This window comes from Athene noctua, chromosome 7 (assembly GCF_965140245.1).
Source record: "Athene noctua chromosome 7, bAthNoc1.hap1.1, whole genome shotgun sequence".
Classification (NCBI taxonomy): Eukaryota; Metazoa; Chordata; class Aves; order Strigiformes; family Strigidae; genus Athene; species Athene noctua.
The window spans coordinates 30,685,530-30,702,822 of record NC_134043.1 but is presented as its reverse complement, the minus strand read 5'-3'; the positions used below and the strand labels follow the sequence as shown (position 1 = coordinate 30,702,822).

The window sequence follows — 17,293 nt, the reverse complement described above, 5'->3', positions numbered from 1 at the left end:
GGTGCAGACTGGGGGCTTACCTGAAGGTGTAGGTGCATCCCATGTGAGCACAAAAGTTCACCCTATGTGTGCAAGTTTTTCCTTATACAAACAGGGCCAGAAGGGGTTTGTGACTACAGTTCCCATATGCAGCAAGGTGGTACCTGTTTACCTAATAAATCACTGTAGCTTTTATTACTGATTTCCGCAGGAACTGAAGCAGGGCTGGTGATGCTTTTGTTGAGTCTTTGTAAATTGGTGTTAAAGGAAAGCTGCCATGCTCAGTTCAGCTCCTGAAAAGTAAGGGGGAAAGAAATTTGCTAAATTGCAGAGAAGAAATCTTCACTCTGAAAAATAAACTGCTGTAGCCTTTCAAAACTTACTAAGCAAAACAAAACATAACTTTTTAATTAAAAGAAACAATTTGATCCATTTCAGAACCTACATGTTTTAGGAGTATGACTCCTAAGTTCTCATGTTTCTCAAGGAGGTCTACGAAAATATGTAACAGTATTTTATTGCAGACTTGTAAACTTGCTGAGTCAGATGAGTAATGTTTATTTATATACCCAGAAAACATTAATAAAACATTAATATCATGTTTAGCGTTCTTTTTTTCTTGGATGTGCCTTCCTAGTTGCTAAGCCTTTGTTTTTCTTTTGGCAGAAAGAGGAGGAAAAGGACAGAGGAAGGGAAAGAACTGTACCTTTGAATTTACCGGTTCGTACCACTTCAGAGATCAGTTTCCTTTTACATGCTCAATTTACTGTGCACTAGACCAAAAGTGTGAGCTGTCAGGTTCCTGTGGTGATAAACCTGGATCTAATCCTGCTCCTACTGACATCAGTGGCAAACCCTGTGTTGCTTTCAGTGGGAGCAGGATTTACCCACCATGCTTATGTGATTCAGCCAGCCTTACCTGGCCGAGCTCAAAGCAGCCTCTCATGTGAGTGATGACAGGAAGGTTTAATACTTAATCCTGCTTCTGCTCACTGTGAATTTAAAAAGTGTAACTATTAAAATTAATCAGAAACAAAGTGCTTTCACATGATTTAATAACTCAGGAGTAATTCTGCAAACTGACCCTTGCTAGAGAAACCCTGACTTAGATTTTCTTTCAAGCTGGGGGATTGCTCTTTGTTTTGCAGAGCACTCATTGCAAAGATTAAAACATTCCATGAGTGCTGAGTATGAAGATAAATTACACAGAGAAGGATTTAATTTATATTTTCTTTCTAAATGTGTATAAATAATGGAGAAGAAATGTTTACATTTTTGCAAAAGTAGTAGTAACGTATACTTTAGCACTGCATTTTCAAAGTGTCAAACACTAGTTTGGAAGAGGGCGTAAATGAATGTTCACAATCTGAAGAAAGCTTAATTTTATTGAAGATAAGTAATAATTGAACAAAGTTACTCATATTGACAGCATCATACTGGCATATATCTTTCCAGAGACAAATGTACTTTATAGAGGAAGTGTCCTCACATGTCAATGTCTTATAAAATGTGCTACATTTAGTGAAATAATGGGTCAAGAAAAAAAATCATTTTCATAAATGATGGTAGGCACTTTTTACTGAAATACTGGTAGTTTTACATTCTTGACATGAATAATTGGATGTGTCATATGTGAAGCTACCTAGAAATAAAATAGAGGTCATAAAATGTAAAGACATGATAGGATGCATTTATAACAGCATAAACCAAACTGGCATTTTAATGTCTTAAGCCAGCCCAATTGCTATACTTACCCATTGATCTTGGCTGGAAAAGTTCTGTGCCTGATTCAGACACATTTTGAAGATAAAGTCATATAATGGGAAAGTGATAGGATTTGTTTTTGTTAAAAGTATCATCTTGTTAACTGTTATAATTATATCATAACAAGATTGGAGGCTGGTTGTTGTGTGACCTTACAAAACTTGCTCAGAAATGTTGTGTCCACCTTTATAGCAGGTGACTTTCTGGTGAATTTTACCTTGACATTTTGCCTGCTAGTTTGCAGGTCACATAAAAGGATGTTATTCAACAGACATGAGAAAGGGTTTAGTTTAGTGTTTGTTCCATGAGATGATTTGAGAGAAGAAAAGAACACAGTTCAAGAGTGTTTGTGCATTTAGTGTATTCCTTTGGAAGGCGTGTAAAAAGATGTTTGGTGGTGACACTGACTCAGAAGTACATGCTTAAAATTTCATTAATTTCAATTGACTGTATAGGTGTTTTTAATTACCATGCTTGAAATGAAATTTAATATGGCACAGCAATAAAAGAAGTAACTATGACTACCTAACTAATCATTGAAATGGTATCACCCCCTCCCCCCCCCCCCCCCCCCCCCCCCCCCCCCAATTTTTCCAACTGGAGCTGAACATAGAAACCATATGCTTTAAAAAAAATCAAGAAAGAAGGCAGAGTTTGTCCTGTTTTCATAGGATTGCTAGTAAGCACGTGTTGGGTGATTTTTTTAAAAACACTTTTAAATAGCAAAAGGATTGGCAACATGTAATCTCACTTGTCGCTCTGGTTTGCTGTGTGTCTTTGGAAATGAGTATTAAGCTGGTGTGGAGCACTGCAGGTTGTCCAATGCTTTGTGCCCTGTATAGCCTTTAGCAATAAATATGTACCAAGCAATTGTAAAATGTTCCCATCAGGGCGTGCCGGCTTGCTGTCCTTACTGAGTTTTAACTCTCCCTGTTCAGATAGGAAAGTATACAGGGTAGGGGAAACCTACCCACTGTCTGTATCTTCTTTTCAATTATTGTAACTAGTGCATTATTTGGCTGCGATTGTACATTAGCATAGGGATGTCAGCCTGTTAATATTCATTGAAGTCTTATGTAAGTGGAAGTGTTTCATACCTTCTCTTTTCAATGCAGTTTTACTGAAAGCCCTTTTGAATTTGAATGAACCATTCTGGAATGCGATTCTTAAAAGAGAAGTCTCTAAAAATTGAGCAAGTAAAATTTTCCCATCACTGTTGAGCTAGTGATATTGATAATGCTATGATTAATTTAAATGCCAACATTCATAGTACAGGTGTGCTTTTTTAAAACTAATAGTCTGTCCATGTTTGTTTGAATCTGTTAAGAAAAATCAAAACCTGGTGAGGTAGAATAAAGGCTGATTTATTGATGGACATTATTACCTTACCTGGATTTAAGGGAAGGGAAATTAATTTTGTAGAAAAAAGAGAACACTGAGGATAATTAGTCATGAGTCAAGAAAATGTGTTAACTGATGTTTTACATTGAAAAAATAGTAATAACACAGGTAAAGGATGAGGGTTGGAATTGGTGTCTTGAGATGAGGTTCAGAATAGAATCTGCAAAATACTGAACTACTGAGCAGTATTTCTATCGTGGCATCATTTATTTAGAACTTCTTTCTCTGTATGTAAACAACAAGAGTACTGCAAATGCCTAACCTACTATTCATAGATTAGTCCCTCTCTCTTCTGAACTAAAATGTTCAGAAATGGTGAAGCTTATATCTATGATATCTATAAAGCTATGTGTTCATAATGAAAAAAAAATAAATAATGAATGTTGCTACAGATTTATTCTAATGTAGATAAACTTGAAACATTGGATAGAAATAAGAGCTCCCATGAAAAATAGGGTGATGCTTTACCCTTCATATCAACTTCTTTTTTTGTGGAAAAAGAACATCTAAATAAAATGTTCCCCTTTCCGACCAAAAGATAGCTTGTATACAAGATGGGCTTGCTGAAATTATGTCTCAGCTGGAAGGAAAGATGAGTTTATTTTATGTAGCAGTTGGAGGTTCTTAGAAATATCAGTCAGTCAGTTACCAGAGTGGTAAATTAAATCTTGAGAGCCAGAGCTCGCTCATCAGTACGCAATGATATGGAAGTGGCAAGGAGAGAGACAACTGCATCAGGTCTGGGTGTTTATATTCTTGATGGAAAAGTACAAATCATTTCCTTCCCTTCTGCTGCTGTCATGGTCCATCACTTTAGTCCATTTTCACCTTGCTAAGGGATTCTGAATGGGTCTTCCTGCTTTGGCACCTAATTAATCTCTCACAAGCCTGTTCTTGCAGCCTGCCTGCCAGGGATGGTCCATATCTAATGTCGGTGACTCACAAACAAAATATTCTTTTTTCCTTTACTTTTCTTCCTTTTCCTGTGTTCTTTCACCCCAAGCCTCCTCAAGCAGGTTGAAGACGTTTTTCTCCCAGTGCCTTTGAAAAGGACGTCCATCCATCCTGTTATTACAGGAGAATATCCCCTTTTCTTCTAGTGGAGCACTCTCACTGTGTTATGTAAAGTTGTCTATGTTTTCTAAACTAAGTGCCCGCAAAAATACCCAGCTAGATTTTGCTTGTTAGAAACTCTTCAGCAACTTAAGGTCCTTGCAGTGTAACAGGCAAGCAGAAAATCATTGGTCACTTTTTAAAAATGGCATGCCTCTACACAAATAAAAGTGCATGATCTGAGATGAAAAAGGCATATCTGTAATATAAAACATTACCGTGAGACTGTGAAACAAAAAATTATTTTACTGAAGTTATTTTATTGTCGTATATCAAGTGATCATGAATATCAGATATCTTGTGCACGGAGCTCTAACAGCCACAATACTTTATGACTAGTTTAAAATGAGTCCTTGAGATAAAATAACACACGTAGTCTATATAACAGATAATACTGAATAGTTTATTATCTATAATAGAAAAACATAGATTCTGTAAAATGATACCGGTGGAATCTAATATTCCTTTGAAATATATTTCCTGGATAATATTTCTACTCAGAAACATCTTATCTCCCTTCTACTATCCCTTCTGTGGGGACAGAATTGGTGTTCATCTCAGTGCAGCATATGTATTTGACTCTGGGAAGTGGAAAGGCATTAAAAAAAGGTCTGAGAAGTCACTTTGTTAGACTGGTGATCAGGGTAGTGTCCATCAACACCCGTTAGCTCTGCTGGCCTATATCTGATCTGCAGATACTGATCTTCTATGCTGTTGTTACAAAACCTGCAAGAGCTCTGAGATTCTTCTGGTGACATACAGGCAGGAAGGGGAGGAAAAAAAAAAAAAAGGCTAAAAAAAAAATCACATCTTTAATTCCCTCTGCTGACAGCTTCCTTAATAAATATTGTAAGAAATTTCTCCATTAAGAACCACCCAGTAATCTAATTTGCAAGCCCCAATGATATATTCAGCAGCCAGCTCAGGGAAGGTGTGTTTCTGCTGTCAGAATCACATGAGCAGGGAATAAAATTCTGAGCTCTCACTGAGAGCTGTAATAATTTATGATGAGTTGTTGGCTTTTATTTTTTCATACTATTTTTGAGTCAGCTGAATGAAGAGGGTAGAACTACTAGTGACTCTACACTGATTGAGCTTTTCTATAGTATGCTCACCCACCTCTATGTTTTCATAGGGTATAACAATACAGACACTGTAAATTTGCAGAGTTTGTAAAGAAACTAAAGAAATCATAGACTGAAACGCCTATCACCATGGATGAGTCTTGTATACAGCCGTAATAGGTGATGAATGCCAGTTCATTTCAATTGTCTCCCATCTTGATATGCTTGTTTAGGAGTTCAGCCTTTGCTGTTCTGTTCAGTTTGAATAATCCTAGATTTGTTTGTTACCTTCTGTGTGGTCCTGGAGAGTCGTCCTTGGGCTCTTCCTTCACTTCTCCTGGACTCTAAGGAACATTCTTCTCTAGTGTGCTCACAGAAAACAAAACAGAAGCCAAAAAGCTTTTATTAGATCACAGCTAGATAGCAAACTTCAGGCTGTTTTGTGAGAGAACTGACTCTCTACAGCAGTGTCACAGTGGTTGTGTGGAAAAGGTTCCCATCTTATGTTCCATCTGTATCGGGTTCATACCCTGAACTAAGAGGATCAATAGTGGTGTCTCAGAAATTAACTTGTTAACAGGTAAGAAAAAAAAGCAGAAAGAAAAAAAAAACCAAAAACCTCTAGGGTATTACTTCATAGCTGATCAGCTGGCAGGCGGGATAGACGGAAGTCTTCAGCCTTGAAAGAACTTCTAGAACCATGTCACAGAGTAATTCCATCTGAGCTGTGGTCAGTTTATGGTAAAGACCTTGTTTCTTGGGGTTCATCTCTGTTTCTTACATCTGCTTTAAGATCTTACACCTTATAATGGCTACTGGTGGGGCTCATCCATAGTAAGAGACTTCTTCAGGGAAAAGGCCTCTTGGGTATCCACAGTGGCGAGACTTTACCCTCAATGAAGGACTACCAGATATGACTTAATTTCTATAAGTCTTTCTGCAGACCTTGAGAAGAAAGTCAGGCTACCAGCATTTTCTGGCTTTCTTCAAGGTGCATGTTGGCACGGTGCTGTAGATATCTTAGGCCCTTTTTAAGCAAGAAGGAATAAGATATCTTTAAAAAGGAAATGCTGCTGTCCCTATCCCGCCTTTTCATCCATGTTCCTTTTAAATTCTACATCAACAAGGTTTTTGAGGATGAACCCAGGAAGGTAAAGTGATGCTTTCATTGTTGTACCTTACAATTCAATCTTTTAAAACCTGCTTCTCCATTTCTTTTTACCTTCCCATTATAGTCTTCGTTACTGGGAAGCAAACACTAACCGATTTGGGTTTTTTTTATTTTCTCTGTGGTGTAGTGTTTGGGTGATGAATAGCTGTTAATGTTCGTTTTTTCTAAAGAGTAGCTAGGAAAGATACATGAAATGCGCTACTAATTTACCTAAACTTGTCTCTTGTTCTTATTATCCTGAATGACAAATGATGTATTTCTGTTATTTTATTTTTCAGTGAGAGATGCAGATATACAATGTATGGTCATAAAGATTCAGTCAATAGCATTGAGTTTCTTCCTTTCTCCAACTCTGTTCTCACTAGCTCTGCTGACAAGACTTTAATCTCTCTGGGATGCCAGAATGGTAAGCAGTCTTTTTCTTGGTCTTTCTTGAATTCAAGCAAAGTGATGGCATGTATAGTGTGAGAAAAATGAAAGACAGTGTAAAATCAAAATAGAAAGTAAAGGTGATGTGGCATTAGAATATTCACTAACACAGATACTATCTTCTGACCAAAAATATCACCATATAAAGTTTCCTTGACATCTGAAATGAATGAGTCCTCACATGAGCACCGAGATCACTGTATAAATAGGTCTTAATTAGGTGATGGTGGGTTTAGCAACTAATAGTCTGGGTCTGGAAGACTGCACACTGTGCTGTATCAGTGCTATCGACAGAGCAGCTGAAGGTCTGTTTTGTCAGGCTTCTGTTGTAAGCACTGGCACGTGCTTTAAGTTACATACAAAGGAAACGGGAAAATGCCACTGGAGGAACATAGAAGTGTAATATATTTATTCCTCCTCTAGAAGGCATTCCACCCACCCCCAGAACTCACTGCTGGTTTCTCATGGAATATGTATTGTTTTCTCCAAAATATATCACTGTAGGTAATGTCAGAAACTCTGCATCTCTTCCTTTATTCTCCTCTGCCTTCATTCTGTGGTATAGTTATAAATGGATTTAGTACATTGGAGAATATATTTGTCCCTGCTGCTTTGCAGACCAAGTGCAAAAGCCATGTTCAAGTAGAATACAAGAACAAGGCAAAAGGAATGCTTTCTTTCTTCAGAAAATTCAATAATTATTTCTGCTGTCGTGGTATTAGTCATAGAGCAACTCTTGAAATTCTCAAGTTGCTACTTCAGTTGGCATTATGGTCAATTTGCATTTCTCAAACAGTGTAAAGAGACAAGATTCCAGCCCAGAACAGAGAAGGTTGTATTCATGGAAGGGATTTGAGAGGAAGGAGGCAAAGAACTATTGCAGTGTGTTAATAGGTATTGTCATCAGAGCTATACAAACACAGGATAAGAAAAACTGACGTGAAAATGACAGTGGAATATTTGAGATGCTCATTAGGCAATTTCTATTTATGGATCATAGAAACAGACTGAATAGAAGGTCATTTAATAATAATCCTGGGCATAGAGCACAAGAAGTTAAAATGAAGCCAGTCAAGACTCATTATTCTTAAATGTATTGGTTTATAAGAATATTTGATATCCAAATATGAATAATTCAAAAAGAGAAAAAATATTGAAATACCAAAAAAAGTTAAAAACTCAGTTGAAAAAATAGATTTCTGCTTTTGTTTGTTTTCAATAAATCCTCCAAGGAACTTTGTCTTGAAAATGGCTCGGTAATCTCCTGTTCATAGCAAATTAACAGAATTATAAAAGAATTTTCTTTTATAAACTTATGGAAAAAGCTGCTCAGTTTTCATTCACCAACACTGTTTTTCAGCTTTGAGTAATGTTTCCAAGCTAGGGAAGACCATTTGTGAAAAGAAAACATTGTATATGGCATTTTGTTGTGTATTTATTCTGTTGAATTTTTTCCATATTCAGTGGAAAATCTTGCAGATTTCAGACATGTGCCCACATTGAAGAATCACTTTAAGTGGTGAAATCACTGTGAAGATGCTATCTCCCTCTAAATAGTGAATGATATAAATGTTCCCTCCAGAAAGAAGATGAATGATTTTCTCCCATTAATTTGGAACAGAATATTTTCTCACCTCTGTGAGATCAATTAGCATTAAGGAGCACATTTAAGATAATTCTAATGAAACATGAAAATCATACTCCAGTTTGTTTTCTCATATATTAGATTGATATTACTAATCACATCTTGCTCTTCAATCATTAACTTTAGTCAGCCTTTTATTATTAAAGATAATGGATGCAGAGAACTCTAAGTCAAAGCAGTGTAAGTTGAATGGACAATGAGCTCTGGATTTGGGGCAGAATCGAACATAAATCTTTGTAATTACTAAGCTGGAGCTATAGTGCAGCCTTCAGACTTTGGAAACACATGGTATTACTTTTTTTTTTTCTTTTTTTTCTTTTTTTTTTTCTGGATAACATAGGGTCAGATCCAGTGGTTCAAAAAAATCTACAGCACATTGTAATTTTAAACACAAGATATATGTTGCTTATAGGGAAACAAGAACACAGCAGGATGAAGAGTATTTAGATGATTATGGCTCTTTCCAAACATTCTGGGAGAAAATATGGTGTTGGGTTTGGATAGGAACCATCCTCCTACCGTGCCAGACTCCTAGTAGATTAGATGTATGAGACTGAGACTGCAATTCACTGGTAGGAATTTCTTGCCAGTAAAGCTCATGGCTCTTGTGCCAAGATAAACTGCGGAATTTATTTCTTTTTATGCCAGTTTCATAGAAAGACAAGCATATTCTGGCTTTTCACCAGAATATTTTCCTGCTGACACATCAGAGTGAGCGTCTCATGAATTGCAAAGTGTGTCCAATGATAAATATGAGAGGTGTAAAAGAACAGGAGACCCCAAGAGTACAAGTTCACCTGCCTGGGTTAATCATTCTCATGATAAGCGGTCTGCCACTCATCCGCATCTCCCACATTCCAACAAGTAATTTTTTGGGGCTAGTCAGATTTGTCTGGATAACATTTGAGCCAAGCGGAATCTTTGCTCTTTCTCAGACAGATAAAATGCCAAATATTTATACACTTAAATAATTAAATAGAGGGGGAAAAAGTCCTCACATTTTTCATTCTACATGTTTGAAACTTACTGATTTAGTAACTCTCATCTGCTTTCTGATTTTTGAAATGTCAAATTCTATAACTGGATATTTCATTTCTGAAAAAGTTGTGCAGTGACTGCCACTTAGAAGTCAGCACTCAATAGTAATGCCCTAAGAAATGTGTCTAACAAGGATTTGGGAATTCTTGTGTGTGCACTTAACTGCACAGGCCCATTCACATCAGTGATGCTATCCATGTGAATAAAGTTCAGAACATGCACAGCTCTGTAAAAAGTTAGATTCATACAGTGCTGTATTCTTCTATTTGATTTTGTGAAATAATAAGCATTTGAGATATTGTTTGATAATTGTTGTTCATTTTGGTCTCTACTGCTCACTGATATTTAAGTGCTTGTAGTTTTATTTTTTTTAATTATCCAGGATGTATTCATGACTTTATGCAGTGTAGCCCAGTGATTTATGATGAGCCCTATTTTTCTGCATTCCTTTTGCAGAAGACTGCTAGCATATAACACAAATTAAAGGATCCGATTCCCACCCCCCTACCAAACCAATATCCCTGGCATCCACACAGAATGTCAGCTTTTTACTATTTGGGTCAAAGATGACTTAAATAAGAGTAAGACAGTCAGCAGAACAGGGACCAGATGCAAGTTCTAACTCTGTGAATCAGATTGTATCCTTGACAGTAATTTGTGGGCTGAACAGCACAATCAAAAGTCAGAAGCTCCAAGGTAGTGTGGTCTTTGATGAATAATGCAGACACCAATCTCAGAGGAAAAAGGAAAAAAACAGAATGAGATTGTCCAAAATCCTGCCTTAACAGCAGCAAATAGCTCCCAGTAATGGTAACTCATTCTCATTGAGCCAGAACCTGGCTGTGGCCATCATACTCCTCAAAGACTGCTGTAAAGCTTCCCCCTGCCCGAGAGTGAGGGAGGGGACTGTGAATCCAAGCAGAGCCTCCTTTCAGGCTCATGCAGGGGTATCTCTTATGGGTGTGAACTAATTGGTTCTCTCTTAGCCCCTGGAAATGATTCATGAGTGTGGTACAGCCACACTTTATATAGCAGAGCAGGCTGGACTTTTAAGGCCATGTTACACTTCGAGAAGGACATTAGGAAGAAGTAGCCAGTGGAAACAGTGAGAGGCAGCTGGGTGTTCCTTTAGGGCAGGGTTTTTTTTCTTTAAATGTGGCACCGGATAAAAAAGGGTCTTTTTTAGAGTGATATTTCCTAATAAATTGAGGATTCTGTACTCATGATGTCTGCTTATCATTTCCTGCTAACAGCTATTGAATGTTAGCCAAGGTCTGGCAAAGTTTAAGTTTCCATGCAATTAGGTCTCTGGGCAACAGCAGGGAAGCCCAAATGAATGCCCTATGTGGTTGGAGAAGTGGCAGTGGGTGCTCAGCCCTACCATCAGGTACCACCTGTCCTGTGGTCCACAGCAACCCCGTCAGCCTTTTTCTACAGAGCAATTACAAGTGTTGGTGGTAAGATACTGCCTGGGACTTTTCTTTCTTGGCTTTTCATGATCTACCTCACAGACATTTAGGTCCTGAAATGATCTGTCTGTGAGTTCAAAGAAATAGCAGAGTAAATCCCCAAGAATTTGGGGTGACGTAATTTGCGTTTTTGCAGCCTTGGAAAAGGCAACTGATGTAAGGCATACAGATCATTTAAGATCGATGGGTATTTAAAAGGCCTTTTCACATGGTGTCCTGCTAGAGAACAAATACTTACGTACGCCAGTTTTTGAGCTGTCTGCTAAGGTTGCCAGCTGTGGTGCAGCATTTTAATGATGAGGGCTTAGCTGTTTATGTGTTTCATAATGATGTAGAATAATTACAATGATGCTGATCTCAGCCGCACTCTTGCAATTCTTTCCTTCACAATACAGCCCATGTTTCCCTACTGTGTGATGTCTATGCCATGGGACAACCCTGCTGTGGTTCCTGCCTGTTGCAATTGGATTGTGCCTGAAAGCTGTTTACCTCTTACCTGTTTAAATTCAGTAGAATTGTTCCAAACCAGTAATTTCCTTAGATAATGTTTTTTCTTTCTGCTAATGAAATTATCTTTTAGACCACTTATTTTTCAGTGTTGATTTTATCGGAATTTAGTAATTTTCGAGTTAGTAATTCCCTAAAATATCCTGTTCTGCTTTTGTTTCTTTGTGAAATATAAATTATCTTTTAGACTACTTGTTTCTCAACACTGATTTTGTCAGAACTCTTTTTCTGGTAGCTTTAAAGTATGCAGGAACACCCACATATTTGTAGGGATGCTGCCTTCCTGTGGTGGGGGCTGTTATACCTGTGTTCATTTGGAGCAGATAATCGCAAGGCAAATTCTAGAAAATTGTTAGAGTATTTAAGGATCAGGAGTATGAGACAGGCACAGAGCAGCCAAATGGAGTAATTTTGAAAGCCGATCTGATTGTCTTTACATTTTTTGGCCTAGTACAGTTGATTTATCCCCGAGTAAATAGCTTAGACACAAAATTATCAGTCAGAATGTCCTCAGGGTATTGGATTTGTCAGTTTTATTTGAACCCTTTTGAACTTCTGAGGAATGAATTCAAGAGCTGAGTGGATAGACAGCATAGGTCGTTTAAAAAAATCTTTGACAGGCAGTTTATGGTTCAAGTCAATCCTCTTCAAATGTAGGTCAAAGATTGAAGTCGTCAGTACTGGAGATGAAGAGCTTTTCCATGCAAACTTGGAATCTCTTAGTGTAATTGAATTATTTTGCTGCAAATAAGGGACAGGCAAGGATAAGTCCAGTTCCTGGCATGCAGTGTAACAAATTTTGTGTTCCTGATCCCATTCTGCATATTTGTAAATAATGGGTTCATATTTTAAAACTCCCTGTCTTAATACGAAAAGGAATTTGAATCACAGTAAAATATGAAACCAAGAACAAATAGTTATGAGTACTGATTGTGTTTTCTCCAAGAAGTAATATCATGAAAGACAAAAGTAAAACTTGAAGAGGTTTGTGTTAAACCTGTTTGGGACGCTATTGTAGAGACATAGTGCAAATTTTTTCAAAACCAAAAGCATATCTGAGGAAAAATTTCTTGATTTCTTTCTAATCTTAAAAAATAATTGAGAAAAAAAAGCTTGATATGGTCACTGTCATTTTTTAAAATGCTACATTCTGACTATCCTCCAAAACAGCTTCTGTGGAAAAAATCAGATTAAAATAAAATAATTCAAATAATGAGCATGTAGCTGCAATTGGATCAGTTGACTCAGACGCAAGCAAGAAAGTAGCCTATGTTCTTGTTTTGCTATGGGTTTTTTTTCTTCCTGAGAGGCAGGAAAACTTTTGCCCTGCAAAGTGTGCTTGGCTGCCGTCCCCAGAATAACCCTCAGACTTGAACTATGACTGTCTTTTATTTGGCCTGCCATTACCGACTTGTCCCTTCTTTTTCTTGACTTCCTGAATTTGGTCTCAAATCAAACCATTAAATCCAAAAGTTTAACAAACTGTATAATCACTTGATGTCATGGGCTTTTTTCCCTGTTAAACTAGGTTTAAATTGGACTCTAAACATTTTAGATCAGACAAGTTACCTTGTTCTGCAAAGCTCAACAGTTGGTCTTGACGATCTTTTCTAACCTAAACAATTCTATGATTCTAAAGCTCCAGTTGAATAAGTGGCTTTTAAGAGGTTATAATTATTGTTTTATTAAGCTGTTTCTGTTTATTGACATGCCTGTGCCTGTCCACTGGATGTCAGAGTTATTTTGCCAGTGGGAAGGCGGCCCCTTTTACCACATTGTCTTCCTCTGTTCTTGCACAGTGGTGGTTTCCCCACGTGCTCTGCCTGAGGTTCTTCCTGTGGCTGGACATCTGCACCCTTCAGACCAGGCTTCTTGCAGTGCAGCCTGGCCTGGTTTTATCTTACTCTGTGTTTTAGAGTGAGTGTTGGCTCCTTTCTTATATCATTGCCTTTCCCATGGTCAGAGCAGTCCTCAGATCCTTCCCTAACAAGCTATAGGTGTACCTGCCTTTGAATTCCTGTTTGCGGCCAAGCTCACAAACCTCCCAGCACAACTGCCTGCCTGCCTGCCTCCCTCCTAGCAGGTCACTGCAGCCACCCTTCTGCAAGGTTTTATGCCTTTCACCAAAGCTTCTGCTCTGGTTTAAGGCTCTCTTTCATCCATGTGCTGTTTCCCTGGCATTCCCCAGGATGGTCCACCCTATTCTAATGGTGGGTGATGGGGAGGTGTTTTGGCCCTGTGTGTCTCGGCACACTCGTTTCTAAGTATTCATGCCTTATCAGCTAGGGGGTTGCTTCTGCGGAAGGCTTTTTGAAGTGATGTAGTCATGTGAAACACATGCCTATAATTACAAATGAGGGACATCCATATTCCAGGCAGCAGGCCATGCAATTCACAGCTCCGCTGACAGCTCCCTATGATGTATCACTGATGCTGACGTGCTGTAAACTTGCAAGGGCAGGCAGAGAGGCAACAATGGAATGAAGGAGGGTATTAATTCACTGCTGATTGAATCAGATTTCATCAGTTGTAAAATTAGAGTGGATCAGTTTTCACTTGCTGCTGGTTATCTTAGAATATTAGTAGTAATTACAGAGCTGTAAGTGGATAAATTTAAAATATTTGAAGTTCTAGCCGGGGGAAAAGTCTGGCTATAGATTTCAGTAAACACTTAGATAGCGTGGCTGCTGGTGTGCCATACAGGGGGTGGATTCTGTCAGAGCTCGCAGTGTAATGGCATTTGGCTGTGTCACTGATTATTTAGAAATGAAGGGAGAGAAGCAGGCTGTATTCCTGCCTGGGCAGCAAATAGATTGACCTGAGTCTGAACTTCTTACCAGCTGCCTGTGTGTATCTATAATATGGTTCATGATATATTGCAGTAAGTACGAATTTAATTTTTCTGTCACCAATGTCACTTTGAAACAAAATGGGAGGAGCTCATTCAAAGTCTTTGGGAAAGGCCTGAGTGCAGAATAACATTTGCATTGACTTCTTGGTCCTAAAACTCTAATTAAATTATTGATTATGAAGCTGGCTGCTTTCTTAATAGTTCCTAATGTAACAATTAAAGCAAAGTAAGTAATTAAAAATTAAAAAATGGGTCCACAAGTACAATCTTCAAAAGGTCATTTTCAACTTAATCGCTTTTTCGAAAGAGGCAAGAATAAAACAAACGAGTCATTAGTGAAAAAACAATTTAGTGTGTGTATGTGTGTAATAATGTTCCTACCAGATTAGCACTGGCCACACAATACGTAAATTAATTAAAAATAATAGCTAAATTTACTTAGTTGATATGATACTAACACCTCTCTTCCCAGACCAGGCCTCCATTGTGTGAAGTTGAGTGGAAGGTACATAGCCATAGCATGCTTCTACTCTGGACAGCTGATAAGCAAGGCAGAAGCTAGAAACTTCAGACAACAAGAGCACAAAATTTCAGTGAAACTATTAAGTTATTATCTAACATCAGAAACAATGCTTTGTACTACACAGACCATTATTAGCAACTTTTTTATAGGCATGAGAAGTAAGGGGAAATTTTTAGAGGTCAGTCAAGTTGATCCATGGATGTTTATAGGTGTGAAAGGTATTAGAGAGGAAAGCATGAAGGAGTTTTCTGGAGAATTTTCAAAAGACCACTTAACACTCTTGCCTTTGACAGAGCAGAAGTGAGAGGTAACATTGGAGGCTTTAAGAACTGATAGAAAGTTTGAAATGTACAAGCAAAAAATAGTCACTCGTAAGCAAGGTACACAGTCAGGCATTGTTTGCCTTCCCCTTAATGGAGATCTACTGAGTTTTGTACTGATTGTATTCTGTACTGCGGGCTTTTCACAAGGTGCTCGTAATGTTCTATGAAGTAAAGTCAGTCACTGCTTTTGCATCATCTCTGAAATTTGACTATCATGTCCTGACAAGCCAGGGAAGGAACCACATTTGAGATGAAAGCTCTATTACAAATATTTTACCCTCTGCCACAGATCTTTCAGTATAAAATATCTGGCTTACCTATCACTGCAAAAGTAACTAATTGGTCCAATAGTTCATAGGTATGAAGACAGCCTATTCTGGAGCCTGTTATAAATGTAGTTCATTACTTCCACATGCAAGCTAATAGGAAACTAAGTCAAACTTTGAAGCATGGACATGGAAATTTGCTAAGCAAACACCTGCTGCAGTCAGCACCTCCTGCGCCTGTAGAACATGTATATTCCTGTGCAAAGGGAAATTCATTAAACCATGGGAGGCAAAATTCAGATAAGCGTGTACATCAAAGAAATATATGTCAGGGGTATCTCGGAGTCGTCAAATATTGTGAGCTTTATACACTTTTGGGGAACTGAGCTCCCATGAATAGTTACTGTGCACAGCAACTGTAAACGCTTTCCTTAGATAGTAGTTGTGCTTGCTCCAGTTAGATTCTGCTTCAACACATTTGCTCAGGACCAAATCCTATTCTTGATGATGCAATGGAGGGAAAAACTACTATGCCATTAACTTTGTATGAGAAATAGATAAATCTGTTAGTCTGTTAAGATAAAGTCATTGCATCTTAAATGACCTTTTTCCTTTCCACAATTAATTGTGGAATCTTCTTTCTTCACACATTAATTGAGGAAAGCAGATTATAGACATGAACTTTTTATGAAAGGTCCTCTTAGTGGATCAGCATGTCTGCCTCCACCTGCACGCCTACAACGCTCTACCATGTTATGCTGAAGAAAAGGAGTGGGTAGTTTGTTATCTTTCCTTTTAACTGGATTCCCTATGAGCTGTTTTTATGTGTTACTAAGTAGTGAGCTGCTGTTCTGTCGGGTTGAAGTAAGTTGTCTGGACACACTTGCCTACACAGAATATGCTGCGATGGATTTTTACTTTTCAAATTCAAAGATTACACTAGACTGTCTAGGCCAAGCATGAGCTGTTAAATATCAAACTATGTGTTCCGCTGTCCCTTCCCAGATGTAGCTGTAAGAATGTTTCAGAAGTCTGATGACATGGTGACTGCAGCTACACATTCTCAAAAATATCTGTTAAAAACCAAACAAGCCCCAAACTTTACAGATTAATTTCCTTTCTATTATCAACAGTGTTGTGATGTAAGTAATATATTTTCAACAAATAGCTTTCCAGTTTGCTAAATACTGAGTCAAAATGGTGGTGGTGAATCAATCTGTTTCTATGTATAGATTACTCCCTTCTAACATCTACTGCTTGTGTATAGATCTATTCCCACTCTAGTTCCCCACAGCCTCAGTGGGCAGCTTCTTTAGACTTCCCACTCGCCCATCCTTTACCTAATAGCAAAAGAGATACTGTCTGGGAAACGGCTTGACCTGAAAAGCAGGCAGACCTTTGGGATGGCTTCAGCTGTGTGTTTAAAAAAAACGGAATTTCAGAGCTTGCAAGATACTCGCTTCAAAATATTTTCTTGCTGCTTCAAGAGATCTTACGTAGTCAGTTTTAAGTGTCATCTGCAAAATAGCTGGGGGTCCTAGTTTTGAAGGAAAAGTTGTAGTCTGTCACATTGGTTTTGAGTAAGATACCCCATGCAGCATTGATGGATAGTGAAAGTTTGTACAAGTAATTCATAGTTCAAACATTTCCCATATGATAGCATTTTTGTAGTACATATTTAATGTACAGAAAACTGCCAGGCAGACACAGGTTTAAAACAATTTTATGCTCTGATACCCATAAGGCAACA

At 38.0% G+C, this 17,293-nt stretch overlaps 1 protein-coding gene across 1 annotated transcript in view; it reads left to right on the top strand.

Annotated features, from left to right (window-relative positions):
• The window catches only part of SPAG16 (sperm associated antigen 16), a 417,235-nt gene that overhangs the window by 248,514 nt on the left and 151,428 nt on the right, over positions 1–17,293 (top strand). Inside the window, 2 exon segments of the mRNA XM_074910337.1 lie at positions 6,771–6,876; positions 6,878–6,898. Coding sequence (XP_074766438.1) covers positions 6,771–6,876; positions 6,878–6,898 — 127 coding nt within the window.